Below are 21,373 nucleotides of genomic sequence, written 5' to 3' on the forward strand. Positions count from 1 at the left end.
GCAATACAAGATGTGCACAAATTATTGACTTGGGAGGACATTAATCAGATAGAAACTCAACAGCTCTCACTTCCATATCACAGTGACATCTAGAGGAAAACAGGGTATTTAGATTTGGAGTATCCACCATTACTTACTATAGTACATGGAGCCAAGCTGCAGCTGCCCATCTACCCAGCCTTGTTCAGCAGCTTTCTGGAAATACTTCAGGGCCAAATCATAATTCTGGAGAAAAAGAGGTCACATGATCACATGATGAGAAGGCTCAAAAGGCTGACATACTCTGAAGTCAGGGGATTCATTCATAAAAAGAATTCACAAAGCACACAATATTCCCGAAGTCATTAAAAGACCTTCTTTTTAATAATAACACAGATGGTAATATTTTTTAAGTCATGGAGGATTAACATTTAAGACGGTGAGGAAAAACAAATACATTATTTTGTGAAACAACTTGTATGTCTGCTCTCAGATAGCATAAACAACACTACTAAAATAGCAGACCAAAAATTAAGAAACAGTCACAGCTTTTCTATTAATCAACTAACCCTTTTAAACCTCAATTTTTAAACATAAATAAGAAAAATTATTCTCTCCTTGTTAGTTCCTTCCCTGAACAGCTTATTACACATCATTATCAGATTTCAAATACCATACATATCCCCAGAGAAAAATGAAAACAAAGGACACTATTGGATTCTACTACCTTAAAATGACTAGAAGGAATCAAAATGAGACCACATCCCTGTCTTTCATGATAGGGAATATCTACAGACTAGAATTTTCTACCGAGCTCTTAGTTTGGGCCCAAATTAAAAGAATATGTGGGTTGGGGAGATTGGACAGATGTGGGGATGGTGATGAGGATCCAGGGGCCTCCAGCGTGAGCAGAGGAACGAGGCGCAGTGGCCCCGGAAAACCCGGAGGGCCCCGAGCAAGAGAGAGTCCAGGGGAGGCAGAACCAGCGCCGTGTGGGCCGACACGGAGGAGGGCACTGCTGAGCTGGGCACAGCAGAGACAGGAGGTGGAAGCCTGACTCCTGAGAGCTGAGGAGTGAACGGCAGCAGCTCACAGAGTTCATTCTCTGGAGAAACCTGGATTGCAGGAAAGGGCTGCAAAGGAGGGAGGTGGCAGCTAGAAGGGAAAGGGGTAGCACAGAGAGCTTTCCTCACTCTACACAGGACTTGAGAATTTTCTTAGGCCTGAGGGAAGCAGCAGCAGGGAGATGCTGAAGCCTGAGAGACGGGAGAGTAAGTGAGGCGAAGAGCAGAGGTGGAAACATGAGAGACAGTTTCAGGCCCTGAGAAGGTGCCAGAGACACAGCCATGCCTAGAAGGCAGCTGCTATGGTGGGACGGGGTGAGGGGTGGCAGGGAACCAAGCTTAGAGAGAATGTTCCGGGTTGAGCTCTGGTTACAAATGAAACGGCCTCACCCGGGCTGACTGGGAGCTCGTTACGGAACACTTCCCTACGTCACCAGCTGCCTGCTTGTTGAAGTCAGAACATTAGGACTGAAAACTTACAACTTGCACTCCTCTCCCGTAGAGGTAAGCCATTCCAAGCCCACTCTGTCCAACGGGGTTGCCCTGCCAACCAGACCAAAATGAAAGGATTCATTAAAAAAAAAATAGGCAAGAAAAAAAGAACTGCAAAAGAAATAATTTATAAGCGTATTCAAAACATGTCTTAGTATGTTTTTCAATTCCAAACAGAATTTCCTCCTTCCCATCAGATTAAACAGGATACTGAGGTTTAGAGACCTAACATTCAAAATTTTGCTAAGAAACAGTAAAGAGTAAATTCACTTAGAATTAAATTTTGGTGACTTACCTTATGAATATCTGGCTCACAGACTTGTGATATGAAACACAACTAATATATTTAATCTTTCCAAAATTAAAAGTAGGTCACTTTTTTTTTTTTGGTGGTTTTCCATTGGTAACCTCCCACCCCAACAAAGAAGATGCTGCCACAGGGCAGAATCAACACGTTGAGATCAGTGGCGAGGGTATGCTTAAGGTTGCTGGACTGTTGTGGAACACACAGTCACTGCTTTGAGACCTAAAAGAGAAAAATCTAGCATCCACCTAAAACTCAGAAGGACAGAAGCACCTTTAAAAAAAGTGTCACGGTGCCCCTTCAGGAAAAACTTCACTGTCGTTTGGGACAACAGTATCATGTACTGGTTGACAGAGAGGTAAGTGCACACACTGGTGTCAGAGGGCCCTAAATACTCAGAGGCAGCTTTCTCGGGGCCAAAGAAAGTCTAACTTGTGTGTTGTAATGATCAAAACTAGTCAGTTAAGCTTTACACCTCAAGCTGCAACACAAACAGGGTAAATCATATAACTCAAAATTCTATTACTAAAATCATTATTTACCTGGTCAGGAAACTTCTCGGTGAAATTCAAGCAGGCTTAATATTTAATGATCTGGTCCCTAATACACATGTACACACACACACACACACACACGTATATAGCTTTTTATTGAGAAGGTTTCTTCCCAATCCATTCATCCATATGAATATTAACATAAGCACTTCCAATAATTTATGGAATAAGTCGATTATGATTAATTCCTTTAAAACTTAGCTCTTAAAATAACAGGACTATGGCACACATTTCAATACACTGATTCAAGAAGTCTTACCATGTCAGCAGCCTTTTTAAAGTAGTGAAGAGCCGTCTCATTACTCTGAGGTACGATATCGCTTCCCTCTGAATACATCTGGAAAACAGACAGACCCCAATTTCAATATGAGCTGTAACCTTCTCAGCAATTACATTTTTCCCCTATCTCATCTCATGATTTCATGAAATCTTTCAACAAAGTGTTATAGTTTCCCACAGGATATTTTAGAATTAAAAGCAAAATCTTTAAGGTAGATATTTTTAATATATTCTTGATCATGCCAAATTTATGACTTATCTATAAACATGACTACATAAAATCAGTTCACTGATCAATCTCAGGAAAAGTAATCTTAAACCCCAAGAAAATCTTTCTTCTCACGCTGACCCAGGGCAGTCAAATGGTCAATCAATTTCTTGGAATAAGTGATTATATGAGGAAAAGGAGAGCTGAGAGCAATGTCCACTGCTTTCCCCACGGTAAGACGCAAGGATGGTCTTAAGTTCAGGAAAAGAGGTAACTCAAAAGTTATTTTAAAAGGTTTCACGCACTGAATGACCAGTAGTACTGTTTTCATCCATGTGTATATTGGGGAAATATGGAAAGGAAATCTTTTTTTGAGATAGGGAAAATCAGAAATTCAGAGCAAGAATCGAGAGGGCTGAAAAGTTCTTAAATGCTAACAAAAATAGATGGGCGATACCAATTTCTACACTGCAATAGTTAGAATGTCTAAATGTAAAGTTCTCAGGCCCCAAATGACCAGTTGTGATCGTGTGGCAAATACTGATGAGATCTTTCTCTGTGTAAAAACTTTTGAGATATATTCTACCTGAGCCTCCTAACCCTAGGACTTGGCTAAAGGTGAAAATACCCATTGGTTTACACTGTGTTAAGTTTTCAAAATAATGAAAAAGGAAGTGCTGAGAACATGCTGTGACATATGGAATCTGTTCATTAGTCTCTAGACTTAAATGTTTCCTTGGCTGAGAAAAGAACTGCATTCAGAAGCAGGTGATGGCTATCATATTTAAGACATTAAATAAGGTCTGCAGATAAATTTCAACGCACTCTAATTGTCTCTATTCAACATGGAAGTAAACAGGCAATTATGACAGACTTAGCAAAAACCTGCACAACATAAAGAATAAACCCCTTATTATTGCATATCATACACCAAAAGTAGGGCTGCAGATAGTGACAATTAGCTTCAGTGGAGAATTAACATACTGATAAGCAAATGCTATGTTACCTTTAAGTTATCTAAGAAAATGACTCAGGGTAGCACTTAAGATATAATATGCTTGCATTGGAAATTTTATTTCCAGCTTATTTTTGTTAAATTGTAGATGGTGAATACTATACGTGCTTACTAGGTGAACACCTCTTGCTATCAAAGAAAATGTCCACAGGATGTACAGTACCTTTCCCAAGAAGGCCATGGCATGGGAATTGCCAGCATTCGCTGCTAAATTGAAGTAGTCAAATGCTCTCTGTGAGAAGGAATTTATGAAAACAATTAGTTATTAACAGAATCTGCCCTTGGCTTTTAACCAAAATAATTACTTCAGAAACATTAAAAAAAAAAATCTTGTTATACTGAAGCATACAAGTTGAAGTAAATGGGAATGCAACATCTGCTGGTTGCCCCAGGCACCCGCCCAGTCCCTCTCGCAGCCAGTCCACCCTCAGTCCTGTTCCCCTCACTGCCAAGCATGCCTGGCACACACACGACTCTCCCTGCCCGCAGCTCCAGGCGAGGCGGTGTTATTTCTTGGCGGAACTTCTGCAAAGCGCCCCTCCCTGATCTTTCTGCTTTCTCTGTTGGGGTCACCCAAGGCAATTGCTCTTAAGTCTCAACAGGCTGGACCTTCCAGCTCCTTAAAGCGCTGTAAGGAATAGATACATTAGTGGGATCAGACCCTTTGTCTCAGCACTGTTTCAACTTCTGCTCTCTGTACTCCGGGTGCACCAGCCATGTTCCTTCCTGCCTGAGGACTTAGACACATCTGTTCTTCTTGGCCTGGGATGACCTTACCTCCAAGGCTCAACTTAAATGTCAACCACATTTCTTCAGAGACCAGTGCTACTTTCCAGTCACGAGCCTACCATTGGACCCTTTAAGTCTCCTTTGTAACAATAATCACAATTTACTACACATTTGTTGGTGTGATTGTTTAAAAAAATAACTAATGCTTCTGTTAAACTTGAAGCTCTGCCAAGGTAAGAACCAAAGGTAAGGTCCAGCACTGTATCCTGAATGCCTTGTGGTGAATGGGACAGGTGTTACTCCTCAATGCTGGCTGAGTTCACACAATTATGTATCGGGAATGCCTTCTCTTCTGTGAAAATTTATCACTGTGTAACTGCTTCTCAGGTAGGTAGCATGTACCACTGAGAATATCCCAAAACTTGTTGTATAAAGGAAAGCAGTAAATTCTTAACCAGATTTCTGTTCTCTCACCTGACATTTTTACTAACCAGTTCATTTAATGTATTCCCTGGCCTAACGACATGAAATTTTAATGACCAAGAGACACCAAAAGTTGTCAAAATGCTGTCTGAATAGTAATTTTTAAAAAGCATCAATATTTGGTATAAGTGATAAATGCATTCTGTTATCATCTAATTCTTAAAGCTGATGCAGTATGGTGTATAAAATAACCTTAATTAGAACATTTAACTGGCATGACAGAAAAACAGAGTTTCATTAGTCAGACACTTACTGAGAACTTACTACATGCTAAGCATTGCCAGGTGCAGCCAATACGGTGGCAAACAAGGCAGACATAGCCCATGCTGTTTTGGACCTCATATTCCAGCAGCAGAAACAATTATATTACATACTTGACTAATTTACAATGACAAAGGCCATAGGGAATACAGATTTTCAGAACTCCTAACCGTGGTACACAACCTATTCCTGCAGTGGGGTAGGGGTCAGGGGAGGCGTGTTAGGGAAAGAGATACTGGACCTGACTTCTGGAGGCTGAGTACAAACTGTCAGGTGAAGAAAGGAGGTGGGATAATAATATTCACTCTAGACAGCGAGGGACTGGCCTTCCAGAAGTCCCGAGACAGGGAGCTTCTTAGTATTTTCAAAGACCTGAGTAAAGGTCCCTGTGCCTGTGACTCTGCAAGCAAGGGGCTGGCGAGGGAAACAGCCTGGTCCAAGGCCTTGGAGGTCACGCTGAAGGTTTTGGTTTTCAAGCTATTGGAAATCACAGACCACTCAAAAGAGATTAAAGCAAGGGAACTGCACGATCAGATGCAGTTTACACCTGCAGTAACCTGTAGAGTTAACTGTTCAGGAAATGCAGGCAGGAAATTAGTTACACAAATGACAGGTGTACTGAGGGCAGAAGGGAAGAGATGAGCGACACACAGGGCAAAAGGCAAATAAGACACACATAAACGCTGGGGACTGGATACGGATGTGACTGCTACAGCTGCGCACGCCGAATTTCTCAAAAACCCAACACTGAGGTCTCCTCAGTTCTAGGAAATACTTTCCAGTAGGAGTTTTCAGACATACGTCTATCACATACCTATAGAAAACCAAGACATTGTTCTATGCATTTTTAGCAGCACTGACAACTAGTTTTGGAATTAATAAAACCTTTCCCATCGCTACAAAGTATGATCACGTTTTTGTTCTTCAGGTTTCTCAGGGATTAGATCTTGAAAGCTCATTTGTGATGGTGACTCAATTACAAAGCTTGATATTGTCACTGACTTTGCAAGAAATACATCTGGCGCGTCATAGCTGGCTACAGTATGAAAAGCTAAGCCTGAAGAGCAGGAAGGGTACCTGATGGTTTTGTTCTACTCCACGGCCTCCATGCAGGTGCAACTGTCCCAGACCAACCTGCAAATGAACAAAGAGGAGGCGAGGTTTTGTAAATGGTAGCACCTGCATCTGGCATGTAATTAAATTAGCTCAACAAGAAACATTTGGTCACACAAAAGGTTCTGTCCATAACACAGAAAATTAAACATTTTTCTTAATTCTTTAAGATACTACTCTAAGTACATTTTAAAAAAAATTAAAAATGTCCACTTTTAGTTGCAAAACATCCTTCTGAAAGAGGTGAAAGAAGGCATTTCCACACAAACTAAAAAAAAGTTCAAATCTTTTGAATTACAGGGTGTTCTTCAGGAAGTGGGAAAATTATCCTAGGAAGCTTGGAGATGAGATAAGAAATAAAGAACAACAGAACGGTAAATCTGTGAGTAGTGCTATACTGGATGGACTGTATAAAAGAGTAATTATCTTGTGGGATTCAAAAATACATAGGATTAAAATACAGACAACCTCAAACCAAAAGAGAGTAAGAAAGGAGAGAAAAGGGAACAGAGAAAAGCAAAATAAAAGCCAGAAAGATAGAAAATTAAAACCCAAATATGTCATTAATTACTCTAATTAAAAGACTGTCAGAACAGATTTTTAAAAATGAACAAAACTAGTCATGTGATACTTATAAGAAACATATCTTAAACATTCGAAGGTTGAAAGTACAAGACAGAAAAGATATTCCATGTAAATACTAACCAAAAGAAAGCAGGGCAGCTATGCCAGTATTAGGCAAGTTAGTGAGTTAAAGCTGCTCAGTCATGTTGGACTCTTTGCGACCCCATGGACTATTATACAGTCCATGTATAATTCTCCAGGCCAGAATACTGGAGTGGGTAGCCTTTCCCTTCTCCAGGGGAATGAAAGCAAAAAATATTTCTGGAGATAAAAAGAGGACATTTCATGATACAAAAGTTAGTTCAACAGAAAGATAACAGTCTGTATGCACTCATCATGGCTTAAAATATAAAGTCAAATTGACAGAACTAAAAGAAAGAGAAATCCACAGAGTGAAAAATTTCAATCATGTCGTCTCAGCACTGGACAGGAAAAGCAGACAAATTCAGTAGGGATTCAAAAGAGTTGAATAAAGAATGAAGAAACCTGATTCAACTGACACATACAGAACACTACACCCAGCGACTGCGGAAATCCACATTCTCTTTAGCATACGGACTATTTGCCCAAACTGACCAAGTGACGGGGGCATAAAGCAAGTCTTGAGAAACCCCGAACAACAAACAGCAAAGAACATATTCTGACTACAATGGATTAAGAGAGACTCTGTCGACAAAAAAGGTAAGTAGAAAATTCCCATGTGCAGTCACCCCTTGGCACCCATAGGGCACTGGTTCCAGAGCCCCCTCCCCTGCACAGGTTCCAGAATTCACATCTACTCAAGGCCCTAGTACAAACTGCACACAGCCTGCACACAACCTCCTGTACACGTTAAACCATTTCCAGATCACTTATAAAAGTTAATGCAAATGCTATGTAAATAGTTGTAAATACTATGTAACTAGTTGACCATATGTGATAAATTCAAGTTTGTTTTTTGGAACTTTCTGGGAAAAAAAAGTTTTTTTGAATATTTTTGATCCATGGTTAGTTGAATCTGTGGATGCAAAACCTGCAGCATACAGAGGGCTGACTGTATGTGGAGACGAAGGAATTCATTTCTAAATTACACAGGCGTCAAAAAACCATGATGAAAATCAGAGCTAAATACATTGAAAATATGATAGTGGGAGAATGAATTTACATCAGATGTCAAGTTCTATAAAGCTACGAAAATTTGAGACAATATTTGCATAAGACATGTACAAGAAAATGCACACAGCATTATTTGTAACAGCCCAAATGTGCGAAGAATAAAATGGATACATTGTGGTTGTTTCATATAACGAAACACTATATAGCAATGCAAATCAATGAATTACAGCTATGTGAAAACACAAGGATTGATTTCAGAAACAATACTGAACAAAAGAAGCTGATACCAAAAAAACGCGGTAAGACTCTCTTTTTTTACATTAAGTTTCAAAAGCAGGCCAAACTAATCTAGAGTGTTAGCTTCTATTAGTCTTAAAATTAATTGGAAAAGTATCTACTGCTCATCCCTATATGTTTCTAAATCAGAAAGAACTGTCAACTTAAAAAAAGATGGATGGTGAAGTTCTCTTTTTAATATCATCAAAACAACCCATGAAACAACAAATTACACATGATACTTTGATGTACATCATACAGTTTACATTAAACAGGCCTACTTCGGTCCCTGACCTTGAGAAAATTATAGTCTAAGATCAGCAAAGGAAATGAATGGTGAACAGCTCTGAAGAGCACCTGAAATGACAAGTGCTCCCGAGACTTTCTGTTTGGAGGAAGTGGCAGCTCTTATCTCGGGGCTCCAGTAAGAGCCGTTGTCATCACTGGAATGTTGCTCCAGTCCAGCCGTGGAGCGCACTGGAGTCACCCAGCCAGCTTTTAAGGCACCGTCAATGCCTGGGTCATAACCCAGACGAATCCAAATGGAAGGTCTGGAGAGTGAATGGGACTGACTTACAGCCAATAACAGCTCAGTGAAAGTGTTATAGCTCCAAGTGCTCGCCCCCAGAGGCTGTGATACACAAGGCAGTAAACCCCACACAAGACCTTCAGATACGTACCTGGGCTTGTACATCCCCCTTTTCAGCCAAGAACTGGTAATATTGGATCAAATCTTCCTCGAGCATTCCGCTGTTCATTCCTGGATTTTCGACCTCATCAGGCAGCCGTATTCTCTGCACTACTGAGCCTCCCGTCAGTGAGATATCACTAGCAACTGAAAACAGGCACAAAGCAATACGGGGATGAAAGTCGGAGGGGTGGGTCCCACAGCGAGGAGCAGCATTCCAGCTGCAAGACGCCAACAGACACTGTGTTAAAGGAATTTTTTCTATTGTGGTCTGCGGAGTACAAAACAGTCATCTCAACTAAATTCAGTTTCTTTCCCACACAATATTAAGAAGCGGAATCCAAAGCAAGTTTTTAAAAAGTACTTCCTAATCAACTAGTGTAAAGACGACTCCACTCGAGAGAGCCAGCCACAGTATTTCAAGCAGTAAATAGATTTAAAATTAATTGTTTTTTTTTGTTTTGGTAATGTCAAAGAAAGCAGGTACCATGATTGGCCACAAGACGATAATGAGTCAGTGCGGATTCACAGCTCTGGAGGACCCCGATGCCAGCCCAGTATCGGTAACCCTGCAATAAATACAACCTCAGTGAGAAGAGGGCAGTTTCACATGCTTCAGTGGCATTCTAGCGGGAACAGATACAGCTAACCATACGCAGAGTGGAACTGTACTGTCCTTTGATACAAACACACGGCTGCCTCATTTATCCTGAGTGTCACATTCTGAGGTAACTTATTCAGCAACTTTTAACAATCAGACTACAGCTAAGAACTGGGAAATAGATACTAAAATTCTGAGAGCAATAAAAATAGACGTCATTAACTTTCTGTATGCAGTGTGTGCCTGTTTACCTATATGAGAAAATTACTTAGGCTCTTGCTTTTAGACGAGATTTCAATCTGACTTTAGACACAATTTTAGCAAAAATCAGTTAATCTTCCAAAGCATCAAAAACCCTTAAAGAAGCAACCAACTAGCAATCTAGGGAAGACAAGACACTACTGGAGACAGGCACAGCAGTACCAGGAATCAGTGACTTCAGAATACGGGGGAGACAGCTAGCTCTGAGAACAGAAGAGAAGAGAGCTCTCTGGAGTCACACCGACCCACGTAACCTCACCACCTTTAACAGTCCTCAGGGCAGAACTGTACAGTAACATGTGCAATAATACTTAATGTTCTCAGTCTGTAGCCCCTATTTAAGAAGATTGGTAAACAGCTTTCAAATGAGATTTCTGTCAAAAATACTTCATGTTTTCTGAAAATTCACCTAAAAATAATGTTTCAATGACTGTGTGAGGAATAAACATTTCTGGAGATGAAATAAAAACAAAGGAAAAAAACTTCAAAGTTAGTGAGGAATGTTCCAGAAAGTTAGAGCGACACTCTCATTTCTCACGTACTGGAAAAGGTTTACCTCTGTAACAGGACGACATCCAAGCTCCCTGGCGTGACATCCAGCCTTTTACACGATCCCCGTCTACCTGTCCTGGTGATGACCTACCTGGTATTCTCTTCTCCACCGACTTGAGCTGCTTCTTTCTTTAGGAGGATCTCCTTAACTCCCTCTCCTTCCCGTGCCAGCGTGGGCTGGGAGCCTGTCAGTGATTCCTTGATGTTCCCATGCTGTATTGTAATGGTCTCCCTACTCATATCTCCCTTTCTAAAGCACAATGCTTGTTGTGGGCTAACATTAGCTCTTACTGTACTAGAAGCCCAATGACAAGTATTCAATATTTTAGAATACACAGAGGGTAAATTACTCAGAATCCACCCAGCTGGCCAGAAAACCAGATTTTCCTTCTTTGTTAAGTCTCATAATCCCATCAGTGACCAGGTGTATTGACCCCTTCCAGATTTTGGACTGGTTTCTCTGCTTTCGGTCTTATTTCTGCTCAGTCTATTCTTTTTATTCCTGCAAAAACTTACACGTTCACTTGGAACATAGTAATATGGGGCAGAGGTCACGTGATTCACTCAAAGTCAATTTATAAAGGAGAAGGTAGATTAAACACCTCAGCAGAAAAGAAAGTGGAGGTAAGATGCTGTATTTTATCACTAAGCCATTTGAATGATCAATGCTGTCAGATAACACATAAAAGACACCCTGTAGTAAACTTTATAGGATACTGGTCCTTTGTATAGTTAGTCCATCATCAATTTAAACATAAAATCTGTCATAATCCAATCTAAAAAATGATTCTGACAATTCCAACTTAGAGAAAATTGGGAAAAGAGTCATTTATCAGATTCTTATTTTAAGGGCAATTAGCCAAACTAATCATTTTAATGAAAAATTGTGGACTCTACCAATTTTCATCCACATGCAGATTCAACTGCTGTATCCACTAACAGGAATTTGAAGGACATTCAATTGAATACTGGGTCTTAATAAATATAAGTAAACTGTAATCATGAAAGCTAGAGAAGTGGCCACTTGCAATTATTAATGTTATTACAGTTATTAGCAATTTTATTACCTTTCACTTAAATCTTACTTACCAAAACCATGTGGGCTATTAGGTTGCCCCCAAGAGCTCCGAAAGTGTAATAAACAAGGGCCTGTGAAAGAAGAAAGATGCTTAACTGAACACAGGCGCACAGTCACCCAATCCACACTGCAGTATACAGTAAAGTTTTAACAGTGTTACCTTTGCCTGACTTGAATTAACACCAAGTCCAGAAGCATAGAGAAAGCCAAGAGCCTGAAACAAAATGATAAAAGTCATGAGTGTAAGTTTACCTAAGGCAGACACAGTTTTATGAACCATGAGAAGATGCAAGGGTCTTGAAATGCTAAAAAATGTGAAACCTGCAAATATGCACAACTGTGGAATTAAAAAGCCTCAGAAATGCATTCAAGGTTTTACAAATTATACAATGAAATATAAGTTTAAACAAGTAAAAAAAGTTAGCTTGAAGATCAGACACTTTAAGGAAACCAAAGCTGAACACACTTAAGTATGACTTTTACTTGATTCTTGGGGAACAGTTACTATGAAAACAAAATGCCTCCTATATCATTACATCAAAGTATTATCTATTGGACTTCCCTGGTGATACAGTGAATAGGAATCCGCCTGCCAATGCAGGAGACATGGGTTCCATCCCTGGTCTGGGAAGATTCCACATGCCATGGAGCAACGAAGCCCAAGAGCCTAGAGCCTGTGCTCCAAACAAGAGGAGCCACCGCAATGAGAAGCCCGAGCTCAGTGGAACTAGAGAAAGCCTGTGTGTGGCAATGAAGACCCAGCGTCGTCATAAATTCAAAAAACAAAATTTTCTTTTAATATAGTATCTATGTAGAGGGTGGTACACAATGATAATGGGTGAGTGAAAGTCGCTCAGTCGTGTCTGACTCTCTGCGACCACATGGACTATGGAATTCTCCAGCCCAGAATGCTGAGTGGGGATCTTCTCCAGGGGATCTTCCCAACCCAGGGATCGAACCCAGGTCTCCCGATTGCAGGCGGATTCTTTACCAGCTGAGCCACCAGGGAAGCCCGATAATGGGTAAGGGATTACTAAAATAATTATCCTAGGAACAAAAAGAGGCAGCAAGGGGTGAAGAGAAAAAGGTCACCTCCCCTTGCTAGAGCATATACAGCTTCTTAAAAAAAAAAAATCAACCAAACAATGCATTGGTAAGGTTCTACCCTCTGCCCTCTGAAGATCAGCCTTGATGACGTGAAAGCGTTAAGCTAACGTTGTAAAGGCAGGTGCTATTCTCATCCAAATCCACAAGCTCTTCTGTATTTCCCAGTCTCCCTTGAAGCTAGGGAGGGCCACTGCCTCGGGTGTGACCAGAAGGGACACAAGCTATTTTCAGGCCAGGCCCTTGAAAACACCCCGGGCTCCTCCAGTCCCCGCTTCTCCCTACTTGACGGCTTGGAAGTCCTGTGTTCCAGATGGTGGACAGCTACACAATGGTAGCAGCCCGGATTCCAAGCCACCATCTGCAGAGTGGCTCAGGCAGAAGCACTGACAGGACCTGGCACGAGCAAAAAATAACTCCTTGCAAGCCACTGTGATTCTGCTGCTTGGTTTCATCAGCGAGCGTTAATTACAGTGGACAGAGTGCTCTGCAGTGTAAAAAAGCACTGTGGTATTGTAAGGTTCTATTATTAAAGAGAAAAGAGGCCTTAAAAGTAAAGCCATTTCTCAGAATGGAATGTGTCTGAAGATAAAGAATGTATGTGTGTATATTATCATATGTGAAACAGATCGTCAGTCCAGGTTCGATGCATGAGACAGGGTGCTCAGGGCTGGTGCACTGGGATGACCCTGAGGGATGGGATGGGGAGGGAGGTGGGAGGGGGGTTCAGGATGGGGAACACATGTACACCCATGGCTGATTCATGTCAATGTATGGCAAAAACCACTACAATATTGTAAAGTAATTAGCCTCCAATTAAAATAAATGGAAAAAAAAAAAAAGAAAGTATGTGTGAATTTTACCTAAACTCATTTAGAAGGGGGAAAAAGCCTTGAAAATAAAGGGGAGCAATTAAGACATAACCTGTTTATAAACCAAAACCAAGACTATATAAGAGCTGCAGACCAGTTACCAGTCCTGTAGAAAACAATGGTCACGATGCCTGTTATTATTTATATGGCCTGAAAACAGACTTCCTCTGTGACCAGAAATTTTATCTTTAAGCAAATCCCACACCATTGCTAAATCTTTATTACTGAAGGCATTTTTTTTTTTAAGTGGGTAAAATACCTTTATAAGTAGGACAAAAGACCCAGAAATCATAAAAAAGGTGAATAAACTCAACTACATAAAACTGCTTATTTTACATGAAAACACATAAACAAAATGAAAAGACAGTATAAAGCACAGAGATAAACAGCTGGGTGCAGAGGTACTCAAGGCAAGGCCTGTAAGAGTCCTCGCCACAGGAGCATCCATCCCCACAGAGCTGGGTGCAAATATAATTTTGGCAAGATGCAATTGCAAAAAATGCCTTAATGACTATAAATGTTCTCAAATGAAGAAAAAAGACCATCCAATAAGACTGGTAAAATGATCTGCCACGAAATTAATATTTACAGTCTTACTTGTTAAAGGAAGTCACGGCAACGAGAGTACCAGGCTGTTAAAATAAAGCAGCCCCGCGTGCAGAGAGGTCTCCATAGAAAGGACACTCACAGTTTGTCCCTTGGGAGAACCTTCCTCGGTCAGCTTCTCAAACATCTCTTTCGCTGCTTGGATATTCTGTGTCAGGTAATCACCGAACAAAAGAGCATAGGACACTCTCTCCAGGGCCTTGGTGTGGTTCATGCTTGCTGCCTTCTGAAGATACCGATAAGCTCTTTAAACACAAGTAACGAAAAAACAAATTAGCAACATTTTTGAAATACCATTAAAATTTGTTTTCAAGATCTACTAAAACGTAGCTTAATTTCCTTACTGTACAGAACCCTTTTGATATTTTTACTAAAGCAGTGTTACTTACAAAACATTCTGGCTACTTTCGTTTTTACGTAGGCTACCAGTTCTGTTGTTATAGTACCTTGGAATTCCAATCACACTAACAGTAATCCTAAAAAGTTCTATTAAGAAAGTTAACTTGATTTGCAATGTCAGAAAGGTAATAATATGGTGTTCAGTAAAATAATCCAATGATGACCACTACAACTGTCTTTAAAATCTTTGCACAGACTATAGCAAAAGTCATCCTGAAATTAAGGGGACATAAAATGTTAGAGGACAATCACTTGTTTTATGTTTCTTCATTTCTTCTAGACTTTGTAAGAAAATTACAAAGCAAAAGCAAAAAAACCCCAGAAAACATCTGACAACAATTCCTTTTGTTTGTTTTATGTCACTTTGAATTCTGAATAGTATGTGTTCCTGGGACTGAGAAATGACTACAACTTAATCATATACTGCCATTTGCTCGCTGTTTCATTCTTAGGACTGGTATAACCTGTTTATCCCAACAAGCTAAAATCTGATAAAAGTAATGTCCCTAATTATGTCCCTATACATCATAATGTCCTTATATATCATATTAAGTTTTCCTGTAATGCAACTTAGGAAATCTTTTTATCTCTGGCAGTACTTCCATTTAAAAAGCACTCAGCCATTATCTCAGCAAGGGCCTAGCTCAAAGGAAGGGTGCAGTGGGCGGTGCAACCTACTCTTTCTTTTGGCTTTTCTTGTTGCTTCCATTGAGGATCTTCATCCCGGTCTGGTACATCATTTCTGCTTCCTGCATTTGTCGTCTTTTTGCAGCCTCTTCTTCAGCTGAAAACAAAATTTCAGTTGCATTTACATGGATAATTCTGCACCAGTTACTTGTCAGACATCAGAATGTACTCCTTCTTTTGGGTGGGCATGCAAACATAATTCATGGTTGTTCACCATTTCAAAATCTGACTCTAAAGATACATGGTTTTAAGTATGGCCTTTATCTGACAAAAGACAGGACTCAAGGAAACAAAACTTGTTGAAATCCCTTTCTTTCAGAGAAAGCACTATCAGTCTGCTTTTGGAGGTACTCTTCTGCTAGTAATTCTAACTTTGTATACAATTTAACTAAAATTTCAGTAGGAGCTTATAATTATATATGCCAGGGTCAGCTAAAATCAGGACAGGAAAAAACAGTCAGAAAAATACTATTATTGTCACAGAACACTTCAGCCTCACCTGAAATGCTGTATATTTTTACAAGGAAAAAGTATTTGACTAATTATGCTAAAAAGTTAATAAAAAAAATTGATTTTTATTAACTATAGATCCCAATTTAATGTTCAAGTTGTCTATTTTTTCCTACACATTAACATTAATACAACCCTGAAAATAACAGAATTATCATGAATTTCGCAAAAGTTATTTTGCTACTGTAATATCACACTTTAACAGAAATCTGTAACTCATCAAACAACATAGGAATATTTCATTAGGACTAATATTTATAGAAACAGAAGTGAGCTGTTTTTACAATATAAAAAAATCTGATGTATTAAACTGGAGCATTTAATCATACTGGCCTACCTCCAAAGATGGACCATATAAGACGTCATATTCTAGGAGAGCCTAAATATTCTACCAGAGCCACTATTTTGAAAATGTCATCTGGTATCAACCGAGATATGTTCAAGGTTTTCCGTTGCTCTTTATCTTCAGCAAGTTTTTCCTGAAAATACAGCTTGCCTTTAGAAGCCAGTCCCTTTGTACTGACATGAACACTTAGGACAGTTAAATATACTGTACTTGTCAAATGTTAACTTGGCACAGTGCGTTTCACTCAAGTATTCAGAAAAAGTATTCTCTATTTTTCCTTTAACTACTATTAGTTAACCTTTACGGTAATGTTTTGTTTCCTTTGTTGCCAAAAATATGTTTCACGTTAATTAATTTAGTAGCCTGCCTGAGAGTTTTCAGAACAACTCGTGCACAGCCACGGAAAACCACCTCGACATAAGGCACGCGTGTGACGAGCTGCCCGGGTGACGGCCTGGAAGTGCGGACACTGCCCGCTCCCTGTGCTGACGTCCAGGCTTTAAGGGACAGCCACGTCATCAGTGCTGACCGCTTCTCAGCGAGGGAGAAAGCAGACGGCTGCAAAAAGGCCTCCGAACTGCTGGCCAAGACATCCCACCACGGGACCTGGCTTCCGCTGAACGACACTCACTCTCGCAGAAGCCCCACTTCTCGTCCGCCTTGTAGTCGTAGGTTGTGGCGCACCACAGTCTGCCGTCTTCCCTCCCGTCCGAGGTGCACGCGTCGTATTCCTTATCCAGGAACAGGAAAGGGAAGTGGCAGGGCTCCCCGTGCGCTGTGCCTTCAATGGCGGTCAGAGCTGGAAAGGCAAGGAAAAGATGGAAACACGGGCAGCACCTCTGCTCTTCGTGGACTTAACACTGTCGATTTCGGCTATGAGAACCCAGAGACACAGATACGTGATTTGTAATGGGGAATATAAAAGAGCCAGCGCTGATTCTGTTCAGGGACGATGAGAAGGTGAGTCAACTTAGTGAGCGTGGCTAGCTAGCTACCTAGCTCTACATCTAGGTTAGAATTCTGATGGTCTTGAGATAACAACCTTAGAAGGTCAAAAGTCTACTGAGAACAGCCGCTCAACTAGTGAGCAAAAAATAAAGCAAATGCAACTGAATCAATTCCACTGCTCAGCACAACTCTCCTTTTTTTTTTTTCCCTATCTGAATGCTGTAAGTCAGCTTCTCCTATAATGTAAAGTTACACAGCGAAACTGCTCCCTCAGGCGAAGTTAATCACTCACATACTCCTCCGTGATCCCACAGCGTTTTATTAGACTGATCATCAGCTCCGAGCTTCTTTCTTCACCATACTCTGGCTCCCACTAGACTCTGAGCTTGTGAAGGGAGCAACCGTATCTCTAATTTGTTCTCTAAGTTCTCTCCATGTATCTCCCAGGCACTGGGAATTATGCCAGGGGCTGGAAACGAGGTGGAGCAGAGGTCTCCGCTATGGAGAACCTGCTGCCTTACCAGGAAGGGACCCGTTAAATGAATGTACGACCGATGCTACGGAGGGGAAAGCCTCCCCGTCAGGAACTGAAGTTTACACTGAACCTCGAGGATGTCCAGGAGGAGATGGTGGACGAAATGCTCCGGGATGGGGTGGGGAGAAGCACTGCAGACCAGGGGAAGAGCGTGTGTCAAGAATCAAATGAAGGAGAGCACGGCGCCTGAGAGAAAATCAAGTTGATCGTCTCAGGACACGCAGAGTGAGTGTCCCAGGGGACAAAGGAAAAAGCCAGAGGAGCACCAAGAAGCCAGACTAGAGAGGTCTCGACAAACCTTACTAAGGAATTCAGATTTTATCCTGAGGACAATGGAAACTCAAGATTTTAATGAAGGAGTGACATGCTTGTCCTTACACTTTCGAGAGTGGACGATGGGATGCCAGGCTGGATGCCTAGTGACCAGTTTAAAGGCTGTGACAATGGCCTAATCGAGGGGTGACGACAGCTTCAAGAGGACAATGCAATGAAAACAGTGGATGCACTCAAGTGATGCTAAGGAAACAGAGATGGTCCTACTTACTGACTAGATGTGCAGATGAGAGCGGAGAGAGACCCAGGGAGGCGCCCAGGACCGAGGCGGCAGGATGAGTACGGGGCTGCCCCTACCAGGACAGAGCACACTAGAGGAGGAGCAGGCGACCGGGCCGCGATGAAATGGATCAGGAGAGAGGCTAATGAAGCTTTGCTCCTGCTACATTCAAGGCAGCTAAACAGAACAAGTGAAGATATCTCAGACATCTTCTCAGCTGTAGCCCCGAAAAAAAAAAAAGGCCTCCAGTTCCCAGATATATTTGAATGTGAGAGTGTGCATAAGAATGCCAGGTGAGAAGTCTAAGAGCACATCAAAGGGCTCCGCCCGAGCCTGGGCTCCAACCACACTCACTAAGTAGGGTACACACATGTCAGCGTCCACTGGTTGCTTTTACATGGAGAATTTAATTAAGCAGCTGCTGCTGCTGCTGCTGCTAAGTCGCTTCAGTCGTGTCCAACTCTGTGTGACCCCACAGACAGCAGCCCACCAGGCTCCTCCGTTCCTGGGGTTCTCCAGGCAAGAACGTTAGAGTGGGTTGCCATTTCCTTCTCCAATGCATGAAAATGAAAAGTGAAAATGAAGTTGCTCAGTTGTGTCCAACTCTTAGCGACCCCATGGACTGTAGCCTACCAGGCTCCTCTGTCCATGGGATTTTCCAGGCAAGAGTACTGAAGTGGGGTGCCATTGCCTTCTCCGAATTAAGCAGCAGAGCTTAGTAAGTAACAGTATGGGTTCTGGAGTCAAAACACCTGATTCAAACTCTATTGATTATTAGCTGTGCACTTTGAGTAAGTCATTTAATCTCTCTCCTTAGTCATAAAAGTATTTGCAGACAACTTCCTCATCTACAAACAGGGATAGCAGTCCTTGCCGCATAGAGTTACTCACAAAGATGAACTGGCACAGTACACGTAAGGGACTCCTCACGGTGCCTGCCACTTAAGGTGATGAGTCTAAGAGACGGCACGTCTGTTATTACTGCTGGCATGTCTGCTCTGAAAAGCTAGAAAATGTATGCTCCTTCTTTCCAGTGTAAAGAAGAATACATCCTAAGGCTAATTTGAAAATTAGTTTCAGTTAAGTTATGAAAGGCAAACGAATTTCTAACGGTTTATATCAGATAAATGTCACTCACCATTGTGGTAATTACTGACCAGGGGCAGTAACTTCTTCTTTGATCTGTCTACTTTTTAAGAAATGATCTTTAATTCAACCTATAAGCAAAGCATCCTTTATCAACAGCCTCAGAAGGGTCACTATGACTACAGAATCTGAAAAAGGTGCTCCTATGCACTGCCAGTGGAGCCAAGTCTGCTTTAGAAAGACGCTATTTGTAAAACTGCAGTTTGTAAACTCAAATTTCAAACTAAATAACATCCAATGGTTTAACAAATATTTGATTTTTTCCTATGAAAACTGAAATTTCTGTTTTAAAGGCAAATAGCTTTAAAGTATTCTAGTTTGCCAAAACTTGTATTTTTTAAGAGGTTCAAATAAATGAAAGAATTCTCTTTCATGTGATGGAACGATACACCAGAAAAGAAACTAAAGAGAATCCAAAGGTTTTCGGCAATTCAAGATTTTAATCCACTACTGAATCAGCATTAACTCAAGCTGGAAGAATGCCCAGGGGACACCTGCTTCATCAGTTTGGTTAAACTGAAAAATCTTGGTCAAATTATACATTGGTCAAGTAATGTGATTATAAGTAAGTTAACAGAAAGAAAATTTGTATTTCTCAGTTATCTTCTCCAAGCAAAGTCACCATAGGGAAACTGTTATTACCTTTTAAACTTGTTTTAAAGTCTTCCAAAAGTTACTGACTGGGGCTTGCTAGTTTCAAGTCAATTATCTCAGGTTGATATTCCTCACAATAGGGTTAATTTTAGTTAATTTTCTTTCCATGGAGAAATTCTGTAAGAATTTCAAAGCTATTATTTTAGAAACAGCTATGAAAACAATACCAGTTTTAAAAACAATGGTAATCACTGCTCTGGCATATGGAGGCTGACTGATTATGCAATCTGAGTTAATGATAGCCAGCAATCAAATCTGACACTCAAAAGGGAAAAATGTGCCATTAAGTCAATTCTGAACCTTCATGCAAAAATGACATAGCATCACAATTTATTTAGACTGTGGGAGTAAGATATTAAGCTTATGGTATTTGAGAACTTGTAATGATGAACAGAATACTTTATATTTAAGCTGGTAAAAATTTGCTCTCGCAAAGTCAATTAAAATCATTTAGGAAAGCTAGAAAGGTTTTTTTTTTTAACCCCTAAAAAACCTACCCTACCTGAACATGTAATCCTTCAGCGCTGGCCAGAAGATAGGTAAATGGCAGGAATGTAAATGTCATACTATTGGCAGGGGTGTAAAAGGACATTTAGTATTATCTGTTAGAAGTGAAAAGTTCCGTACACCTTTAGATCGGATGTTTTCAGCTGTGTAATATTTACTTATAGAAATGCTGTCACAAGGATACAGAGAGGCGTGTCCGAGGAGTGTGTGCACATCATCGTTATTTTAAAAACATAAACCCCAAAAGAACTCAAAGGTAAGGGGGAGAGGGTTGGTTAAACCAACTACAGTGCAGCTGTTAGAGACACCTGGAATCCACACGGATGGATTCAAAGGTTAGGAGACTAGTAGAGACACAGCAGAGGATGAAAGCTGAGTCCTTCGGGCAACCTTCTATTTCAACATCGGACAGATTCTGAGGAACCGCAGCCAAGTGAAGAAAGCGTCCTCAGAGAAAGGAAAAAAAAAAACGCTTGAGGGGCCAGGAAGATAAGGACCAAGGACTGCCCAGGTCTTCAACCATTAGGGTGTGCCTGGAGGGGCGTGGATTTAATGGTCTGGCAGGGGACCGGGGCCTCTTTCCACTCAGACTCGAGAATGGAAAGAGAGGAACTGAAGTCAGTGAACAGAGACCCCGTTTCCAAGCACGACTGCTCTGAAGGGGAGGGGAAAAGGGAGGCGGTTGCTGGAGCGGCAGTAGGGGTCAGGCTTAGGTTTCTCTGATGTTCAGAAGTTACAGCATGTTTGAATGTTGGTGCAGAGAATTCACGGAGAAGGCAACGGCACCCCACTCCAGTACTCTTGCCTGGAAAATCTCATGGACAGAGGAGCCTGGTAGGCTGCAGTCCAT

General features: G+C 41.0%; 1 protein-coding gene across 1 annotated transcript in view; it reads right to left on the minus strand.

Moving 5' to 3' along the window:
* The window catches only part of SEL1L (SEL1L adaptor subunit of SYVN1 ubiquitin ligase), a 56,300-nt gene that overhangs the window by 14,780 nt on the left and 20,147 nt on the right, over positions 1-21,373 (minus strand). The window contains exons 4-15 of the mRNA XM_081510637.1: positions 16,812-16,979; positions 15,316-15,421; positions 14,321-14,483; positions 11,817-11,870; positions 11,668-11,727; positions 9,652-9,733; positions 9,157-9,311; positions 6,446-6,502; positions 4,059-4,127; positions 2,653-2,730; positions 1,524-1,586; positions 138-225 (exon numbers count right to left, since the gene is read on the minus strand). Coding sequence (XP_081366763.1) covers positions 138-225; positions 1,524-1,586; positions 2,653-2,730; positions 4,059-4,127; positions 6,446-6,502; positions 9,157-9,311; positions 9,652-9,733; positions 11,668-11,727; positions 11,817-11,870; positions 14,321-14,483; positions 15,316-15,421; positions 16,812-16,979 — 1,143 coding nt within the window. The remainder of the gene's footprint in view (positions 1-137; positions 226-1,523; positions 1,587-2,652; positions 2,731-4,058; positions 4,128-6,445; positions 6,503-9,156; positions 9,312-9,651; positions 9,734-11,667; positions 11,728-11,816; positions 11,871-14,320; positions 14,484-15,315; positions 15,422-16,811; positions 16,980-21,373) is intronic.

Source organism: Giraffa tippelskirchi, chromosome 7 (assembly GCF_054371585.1).
Source record: "Giraffa tippelskirchi isolate mGirTip1 chromosome 7, T2T-mGirTip1v1.2.pri, whole genome shotgun sequence".
Taxonomy (NCBI): Eukaryota; Metazoa; Chordata; class Mammalia; order Artiodactyla; family Giraffidae; genus Giraffa; species Giraffa tippelskirchi.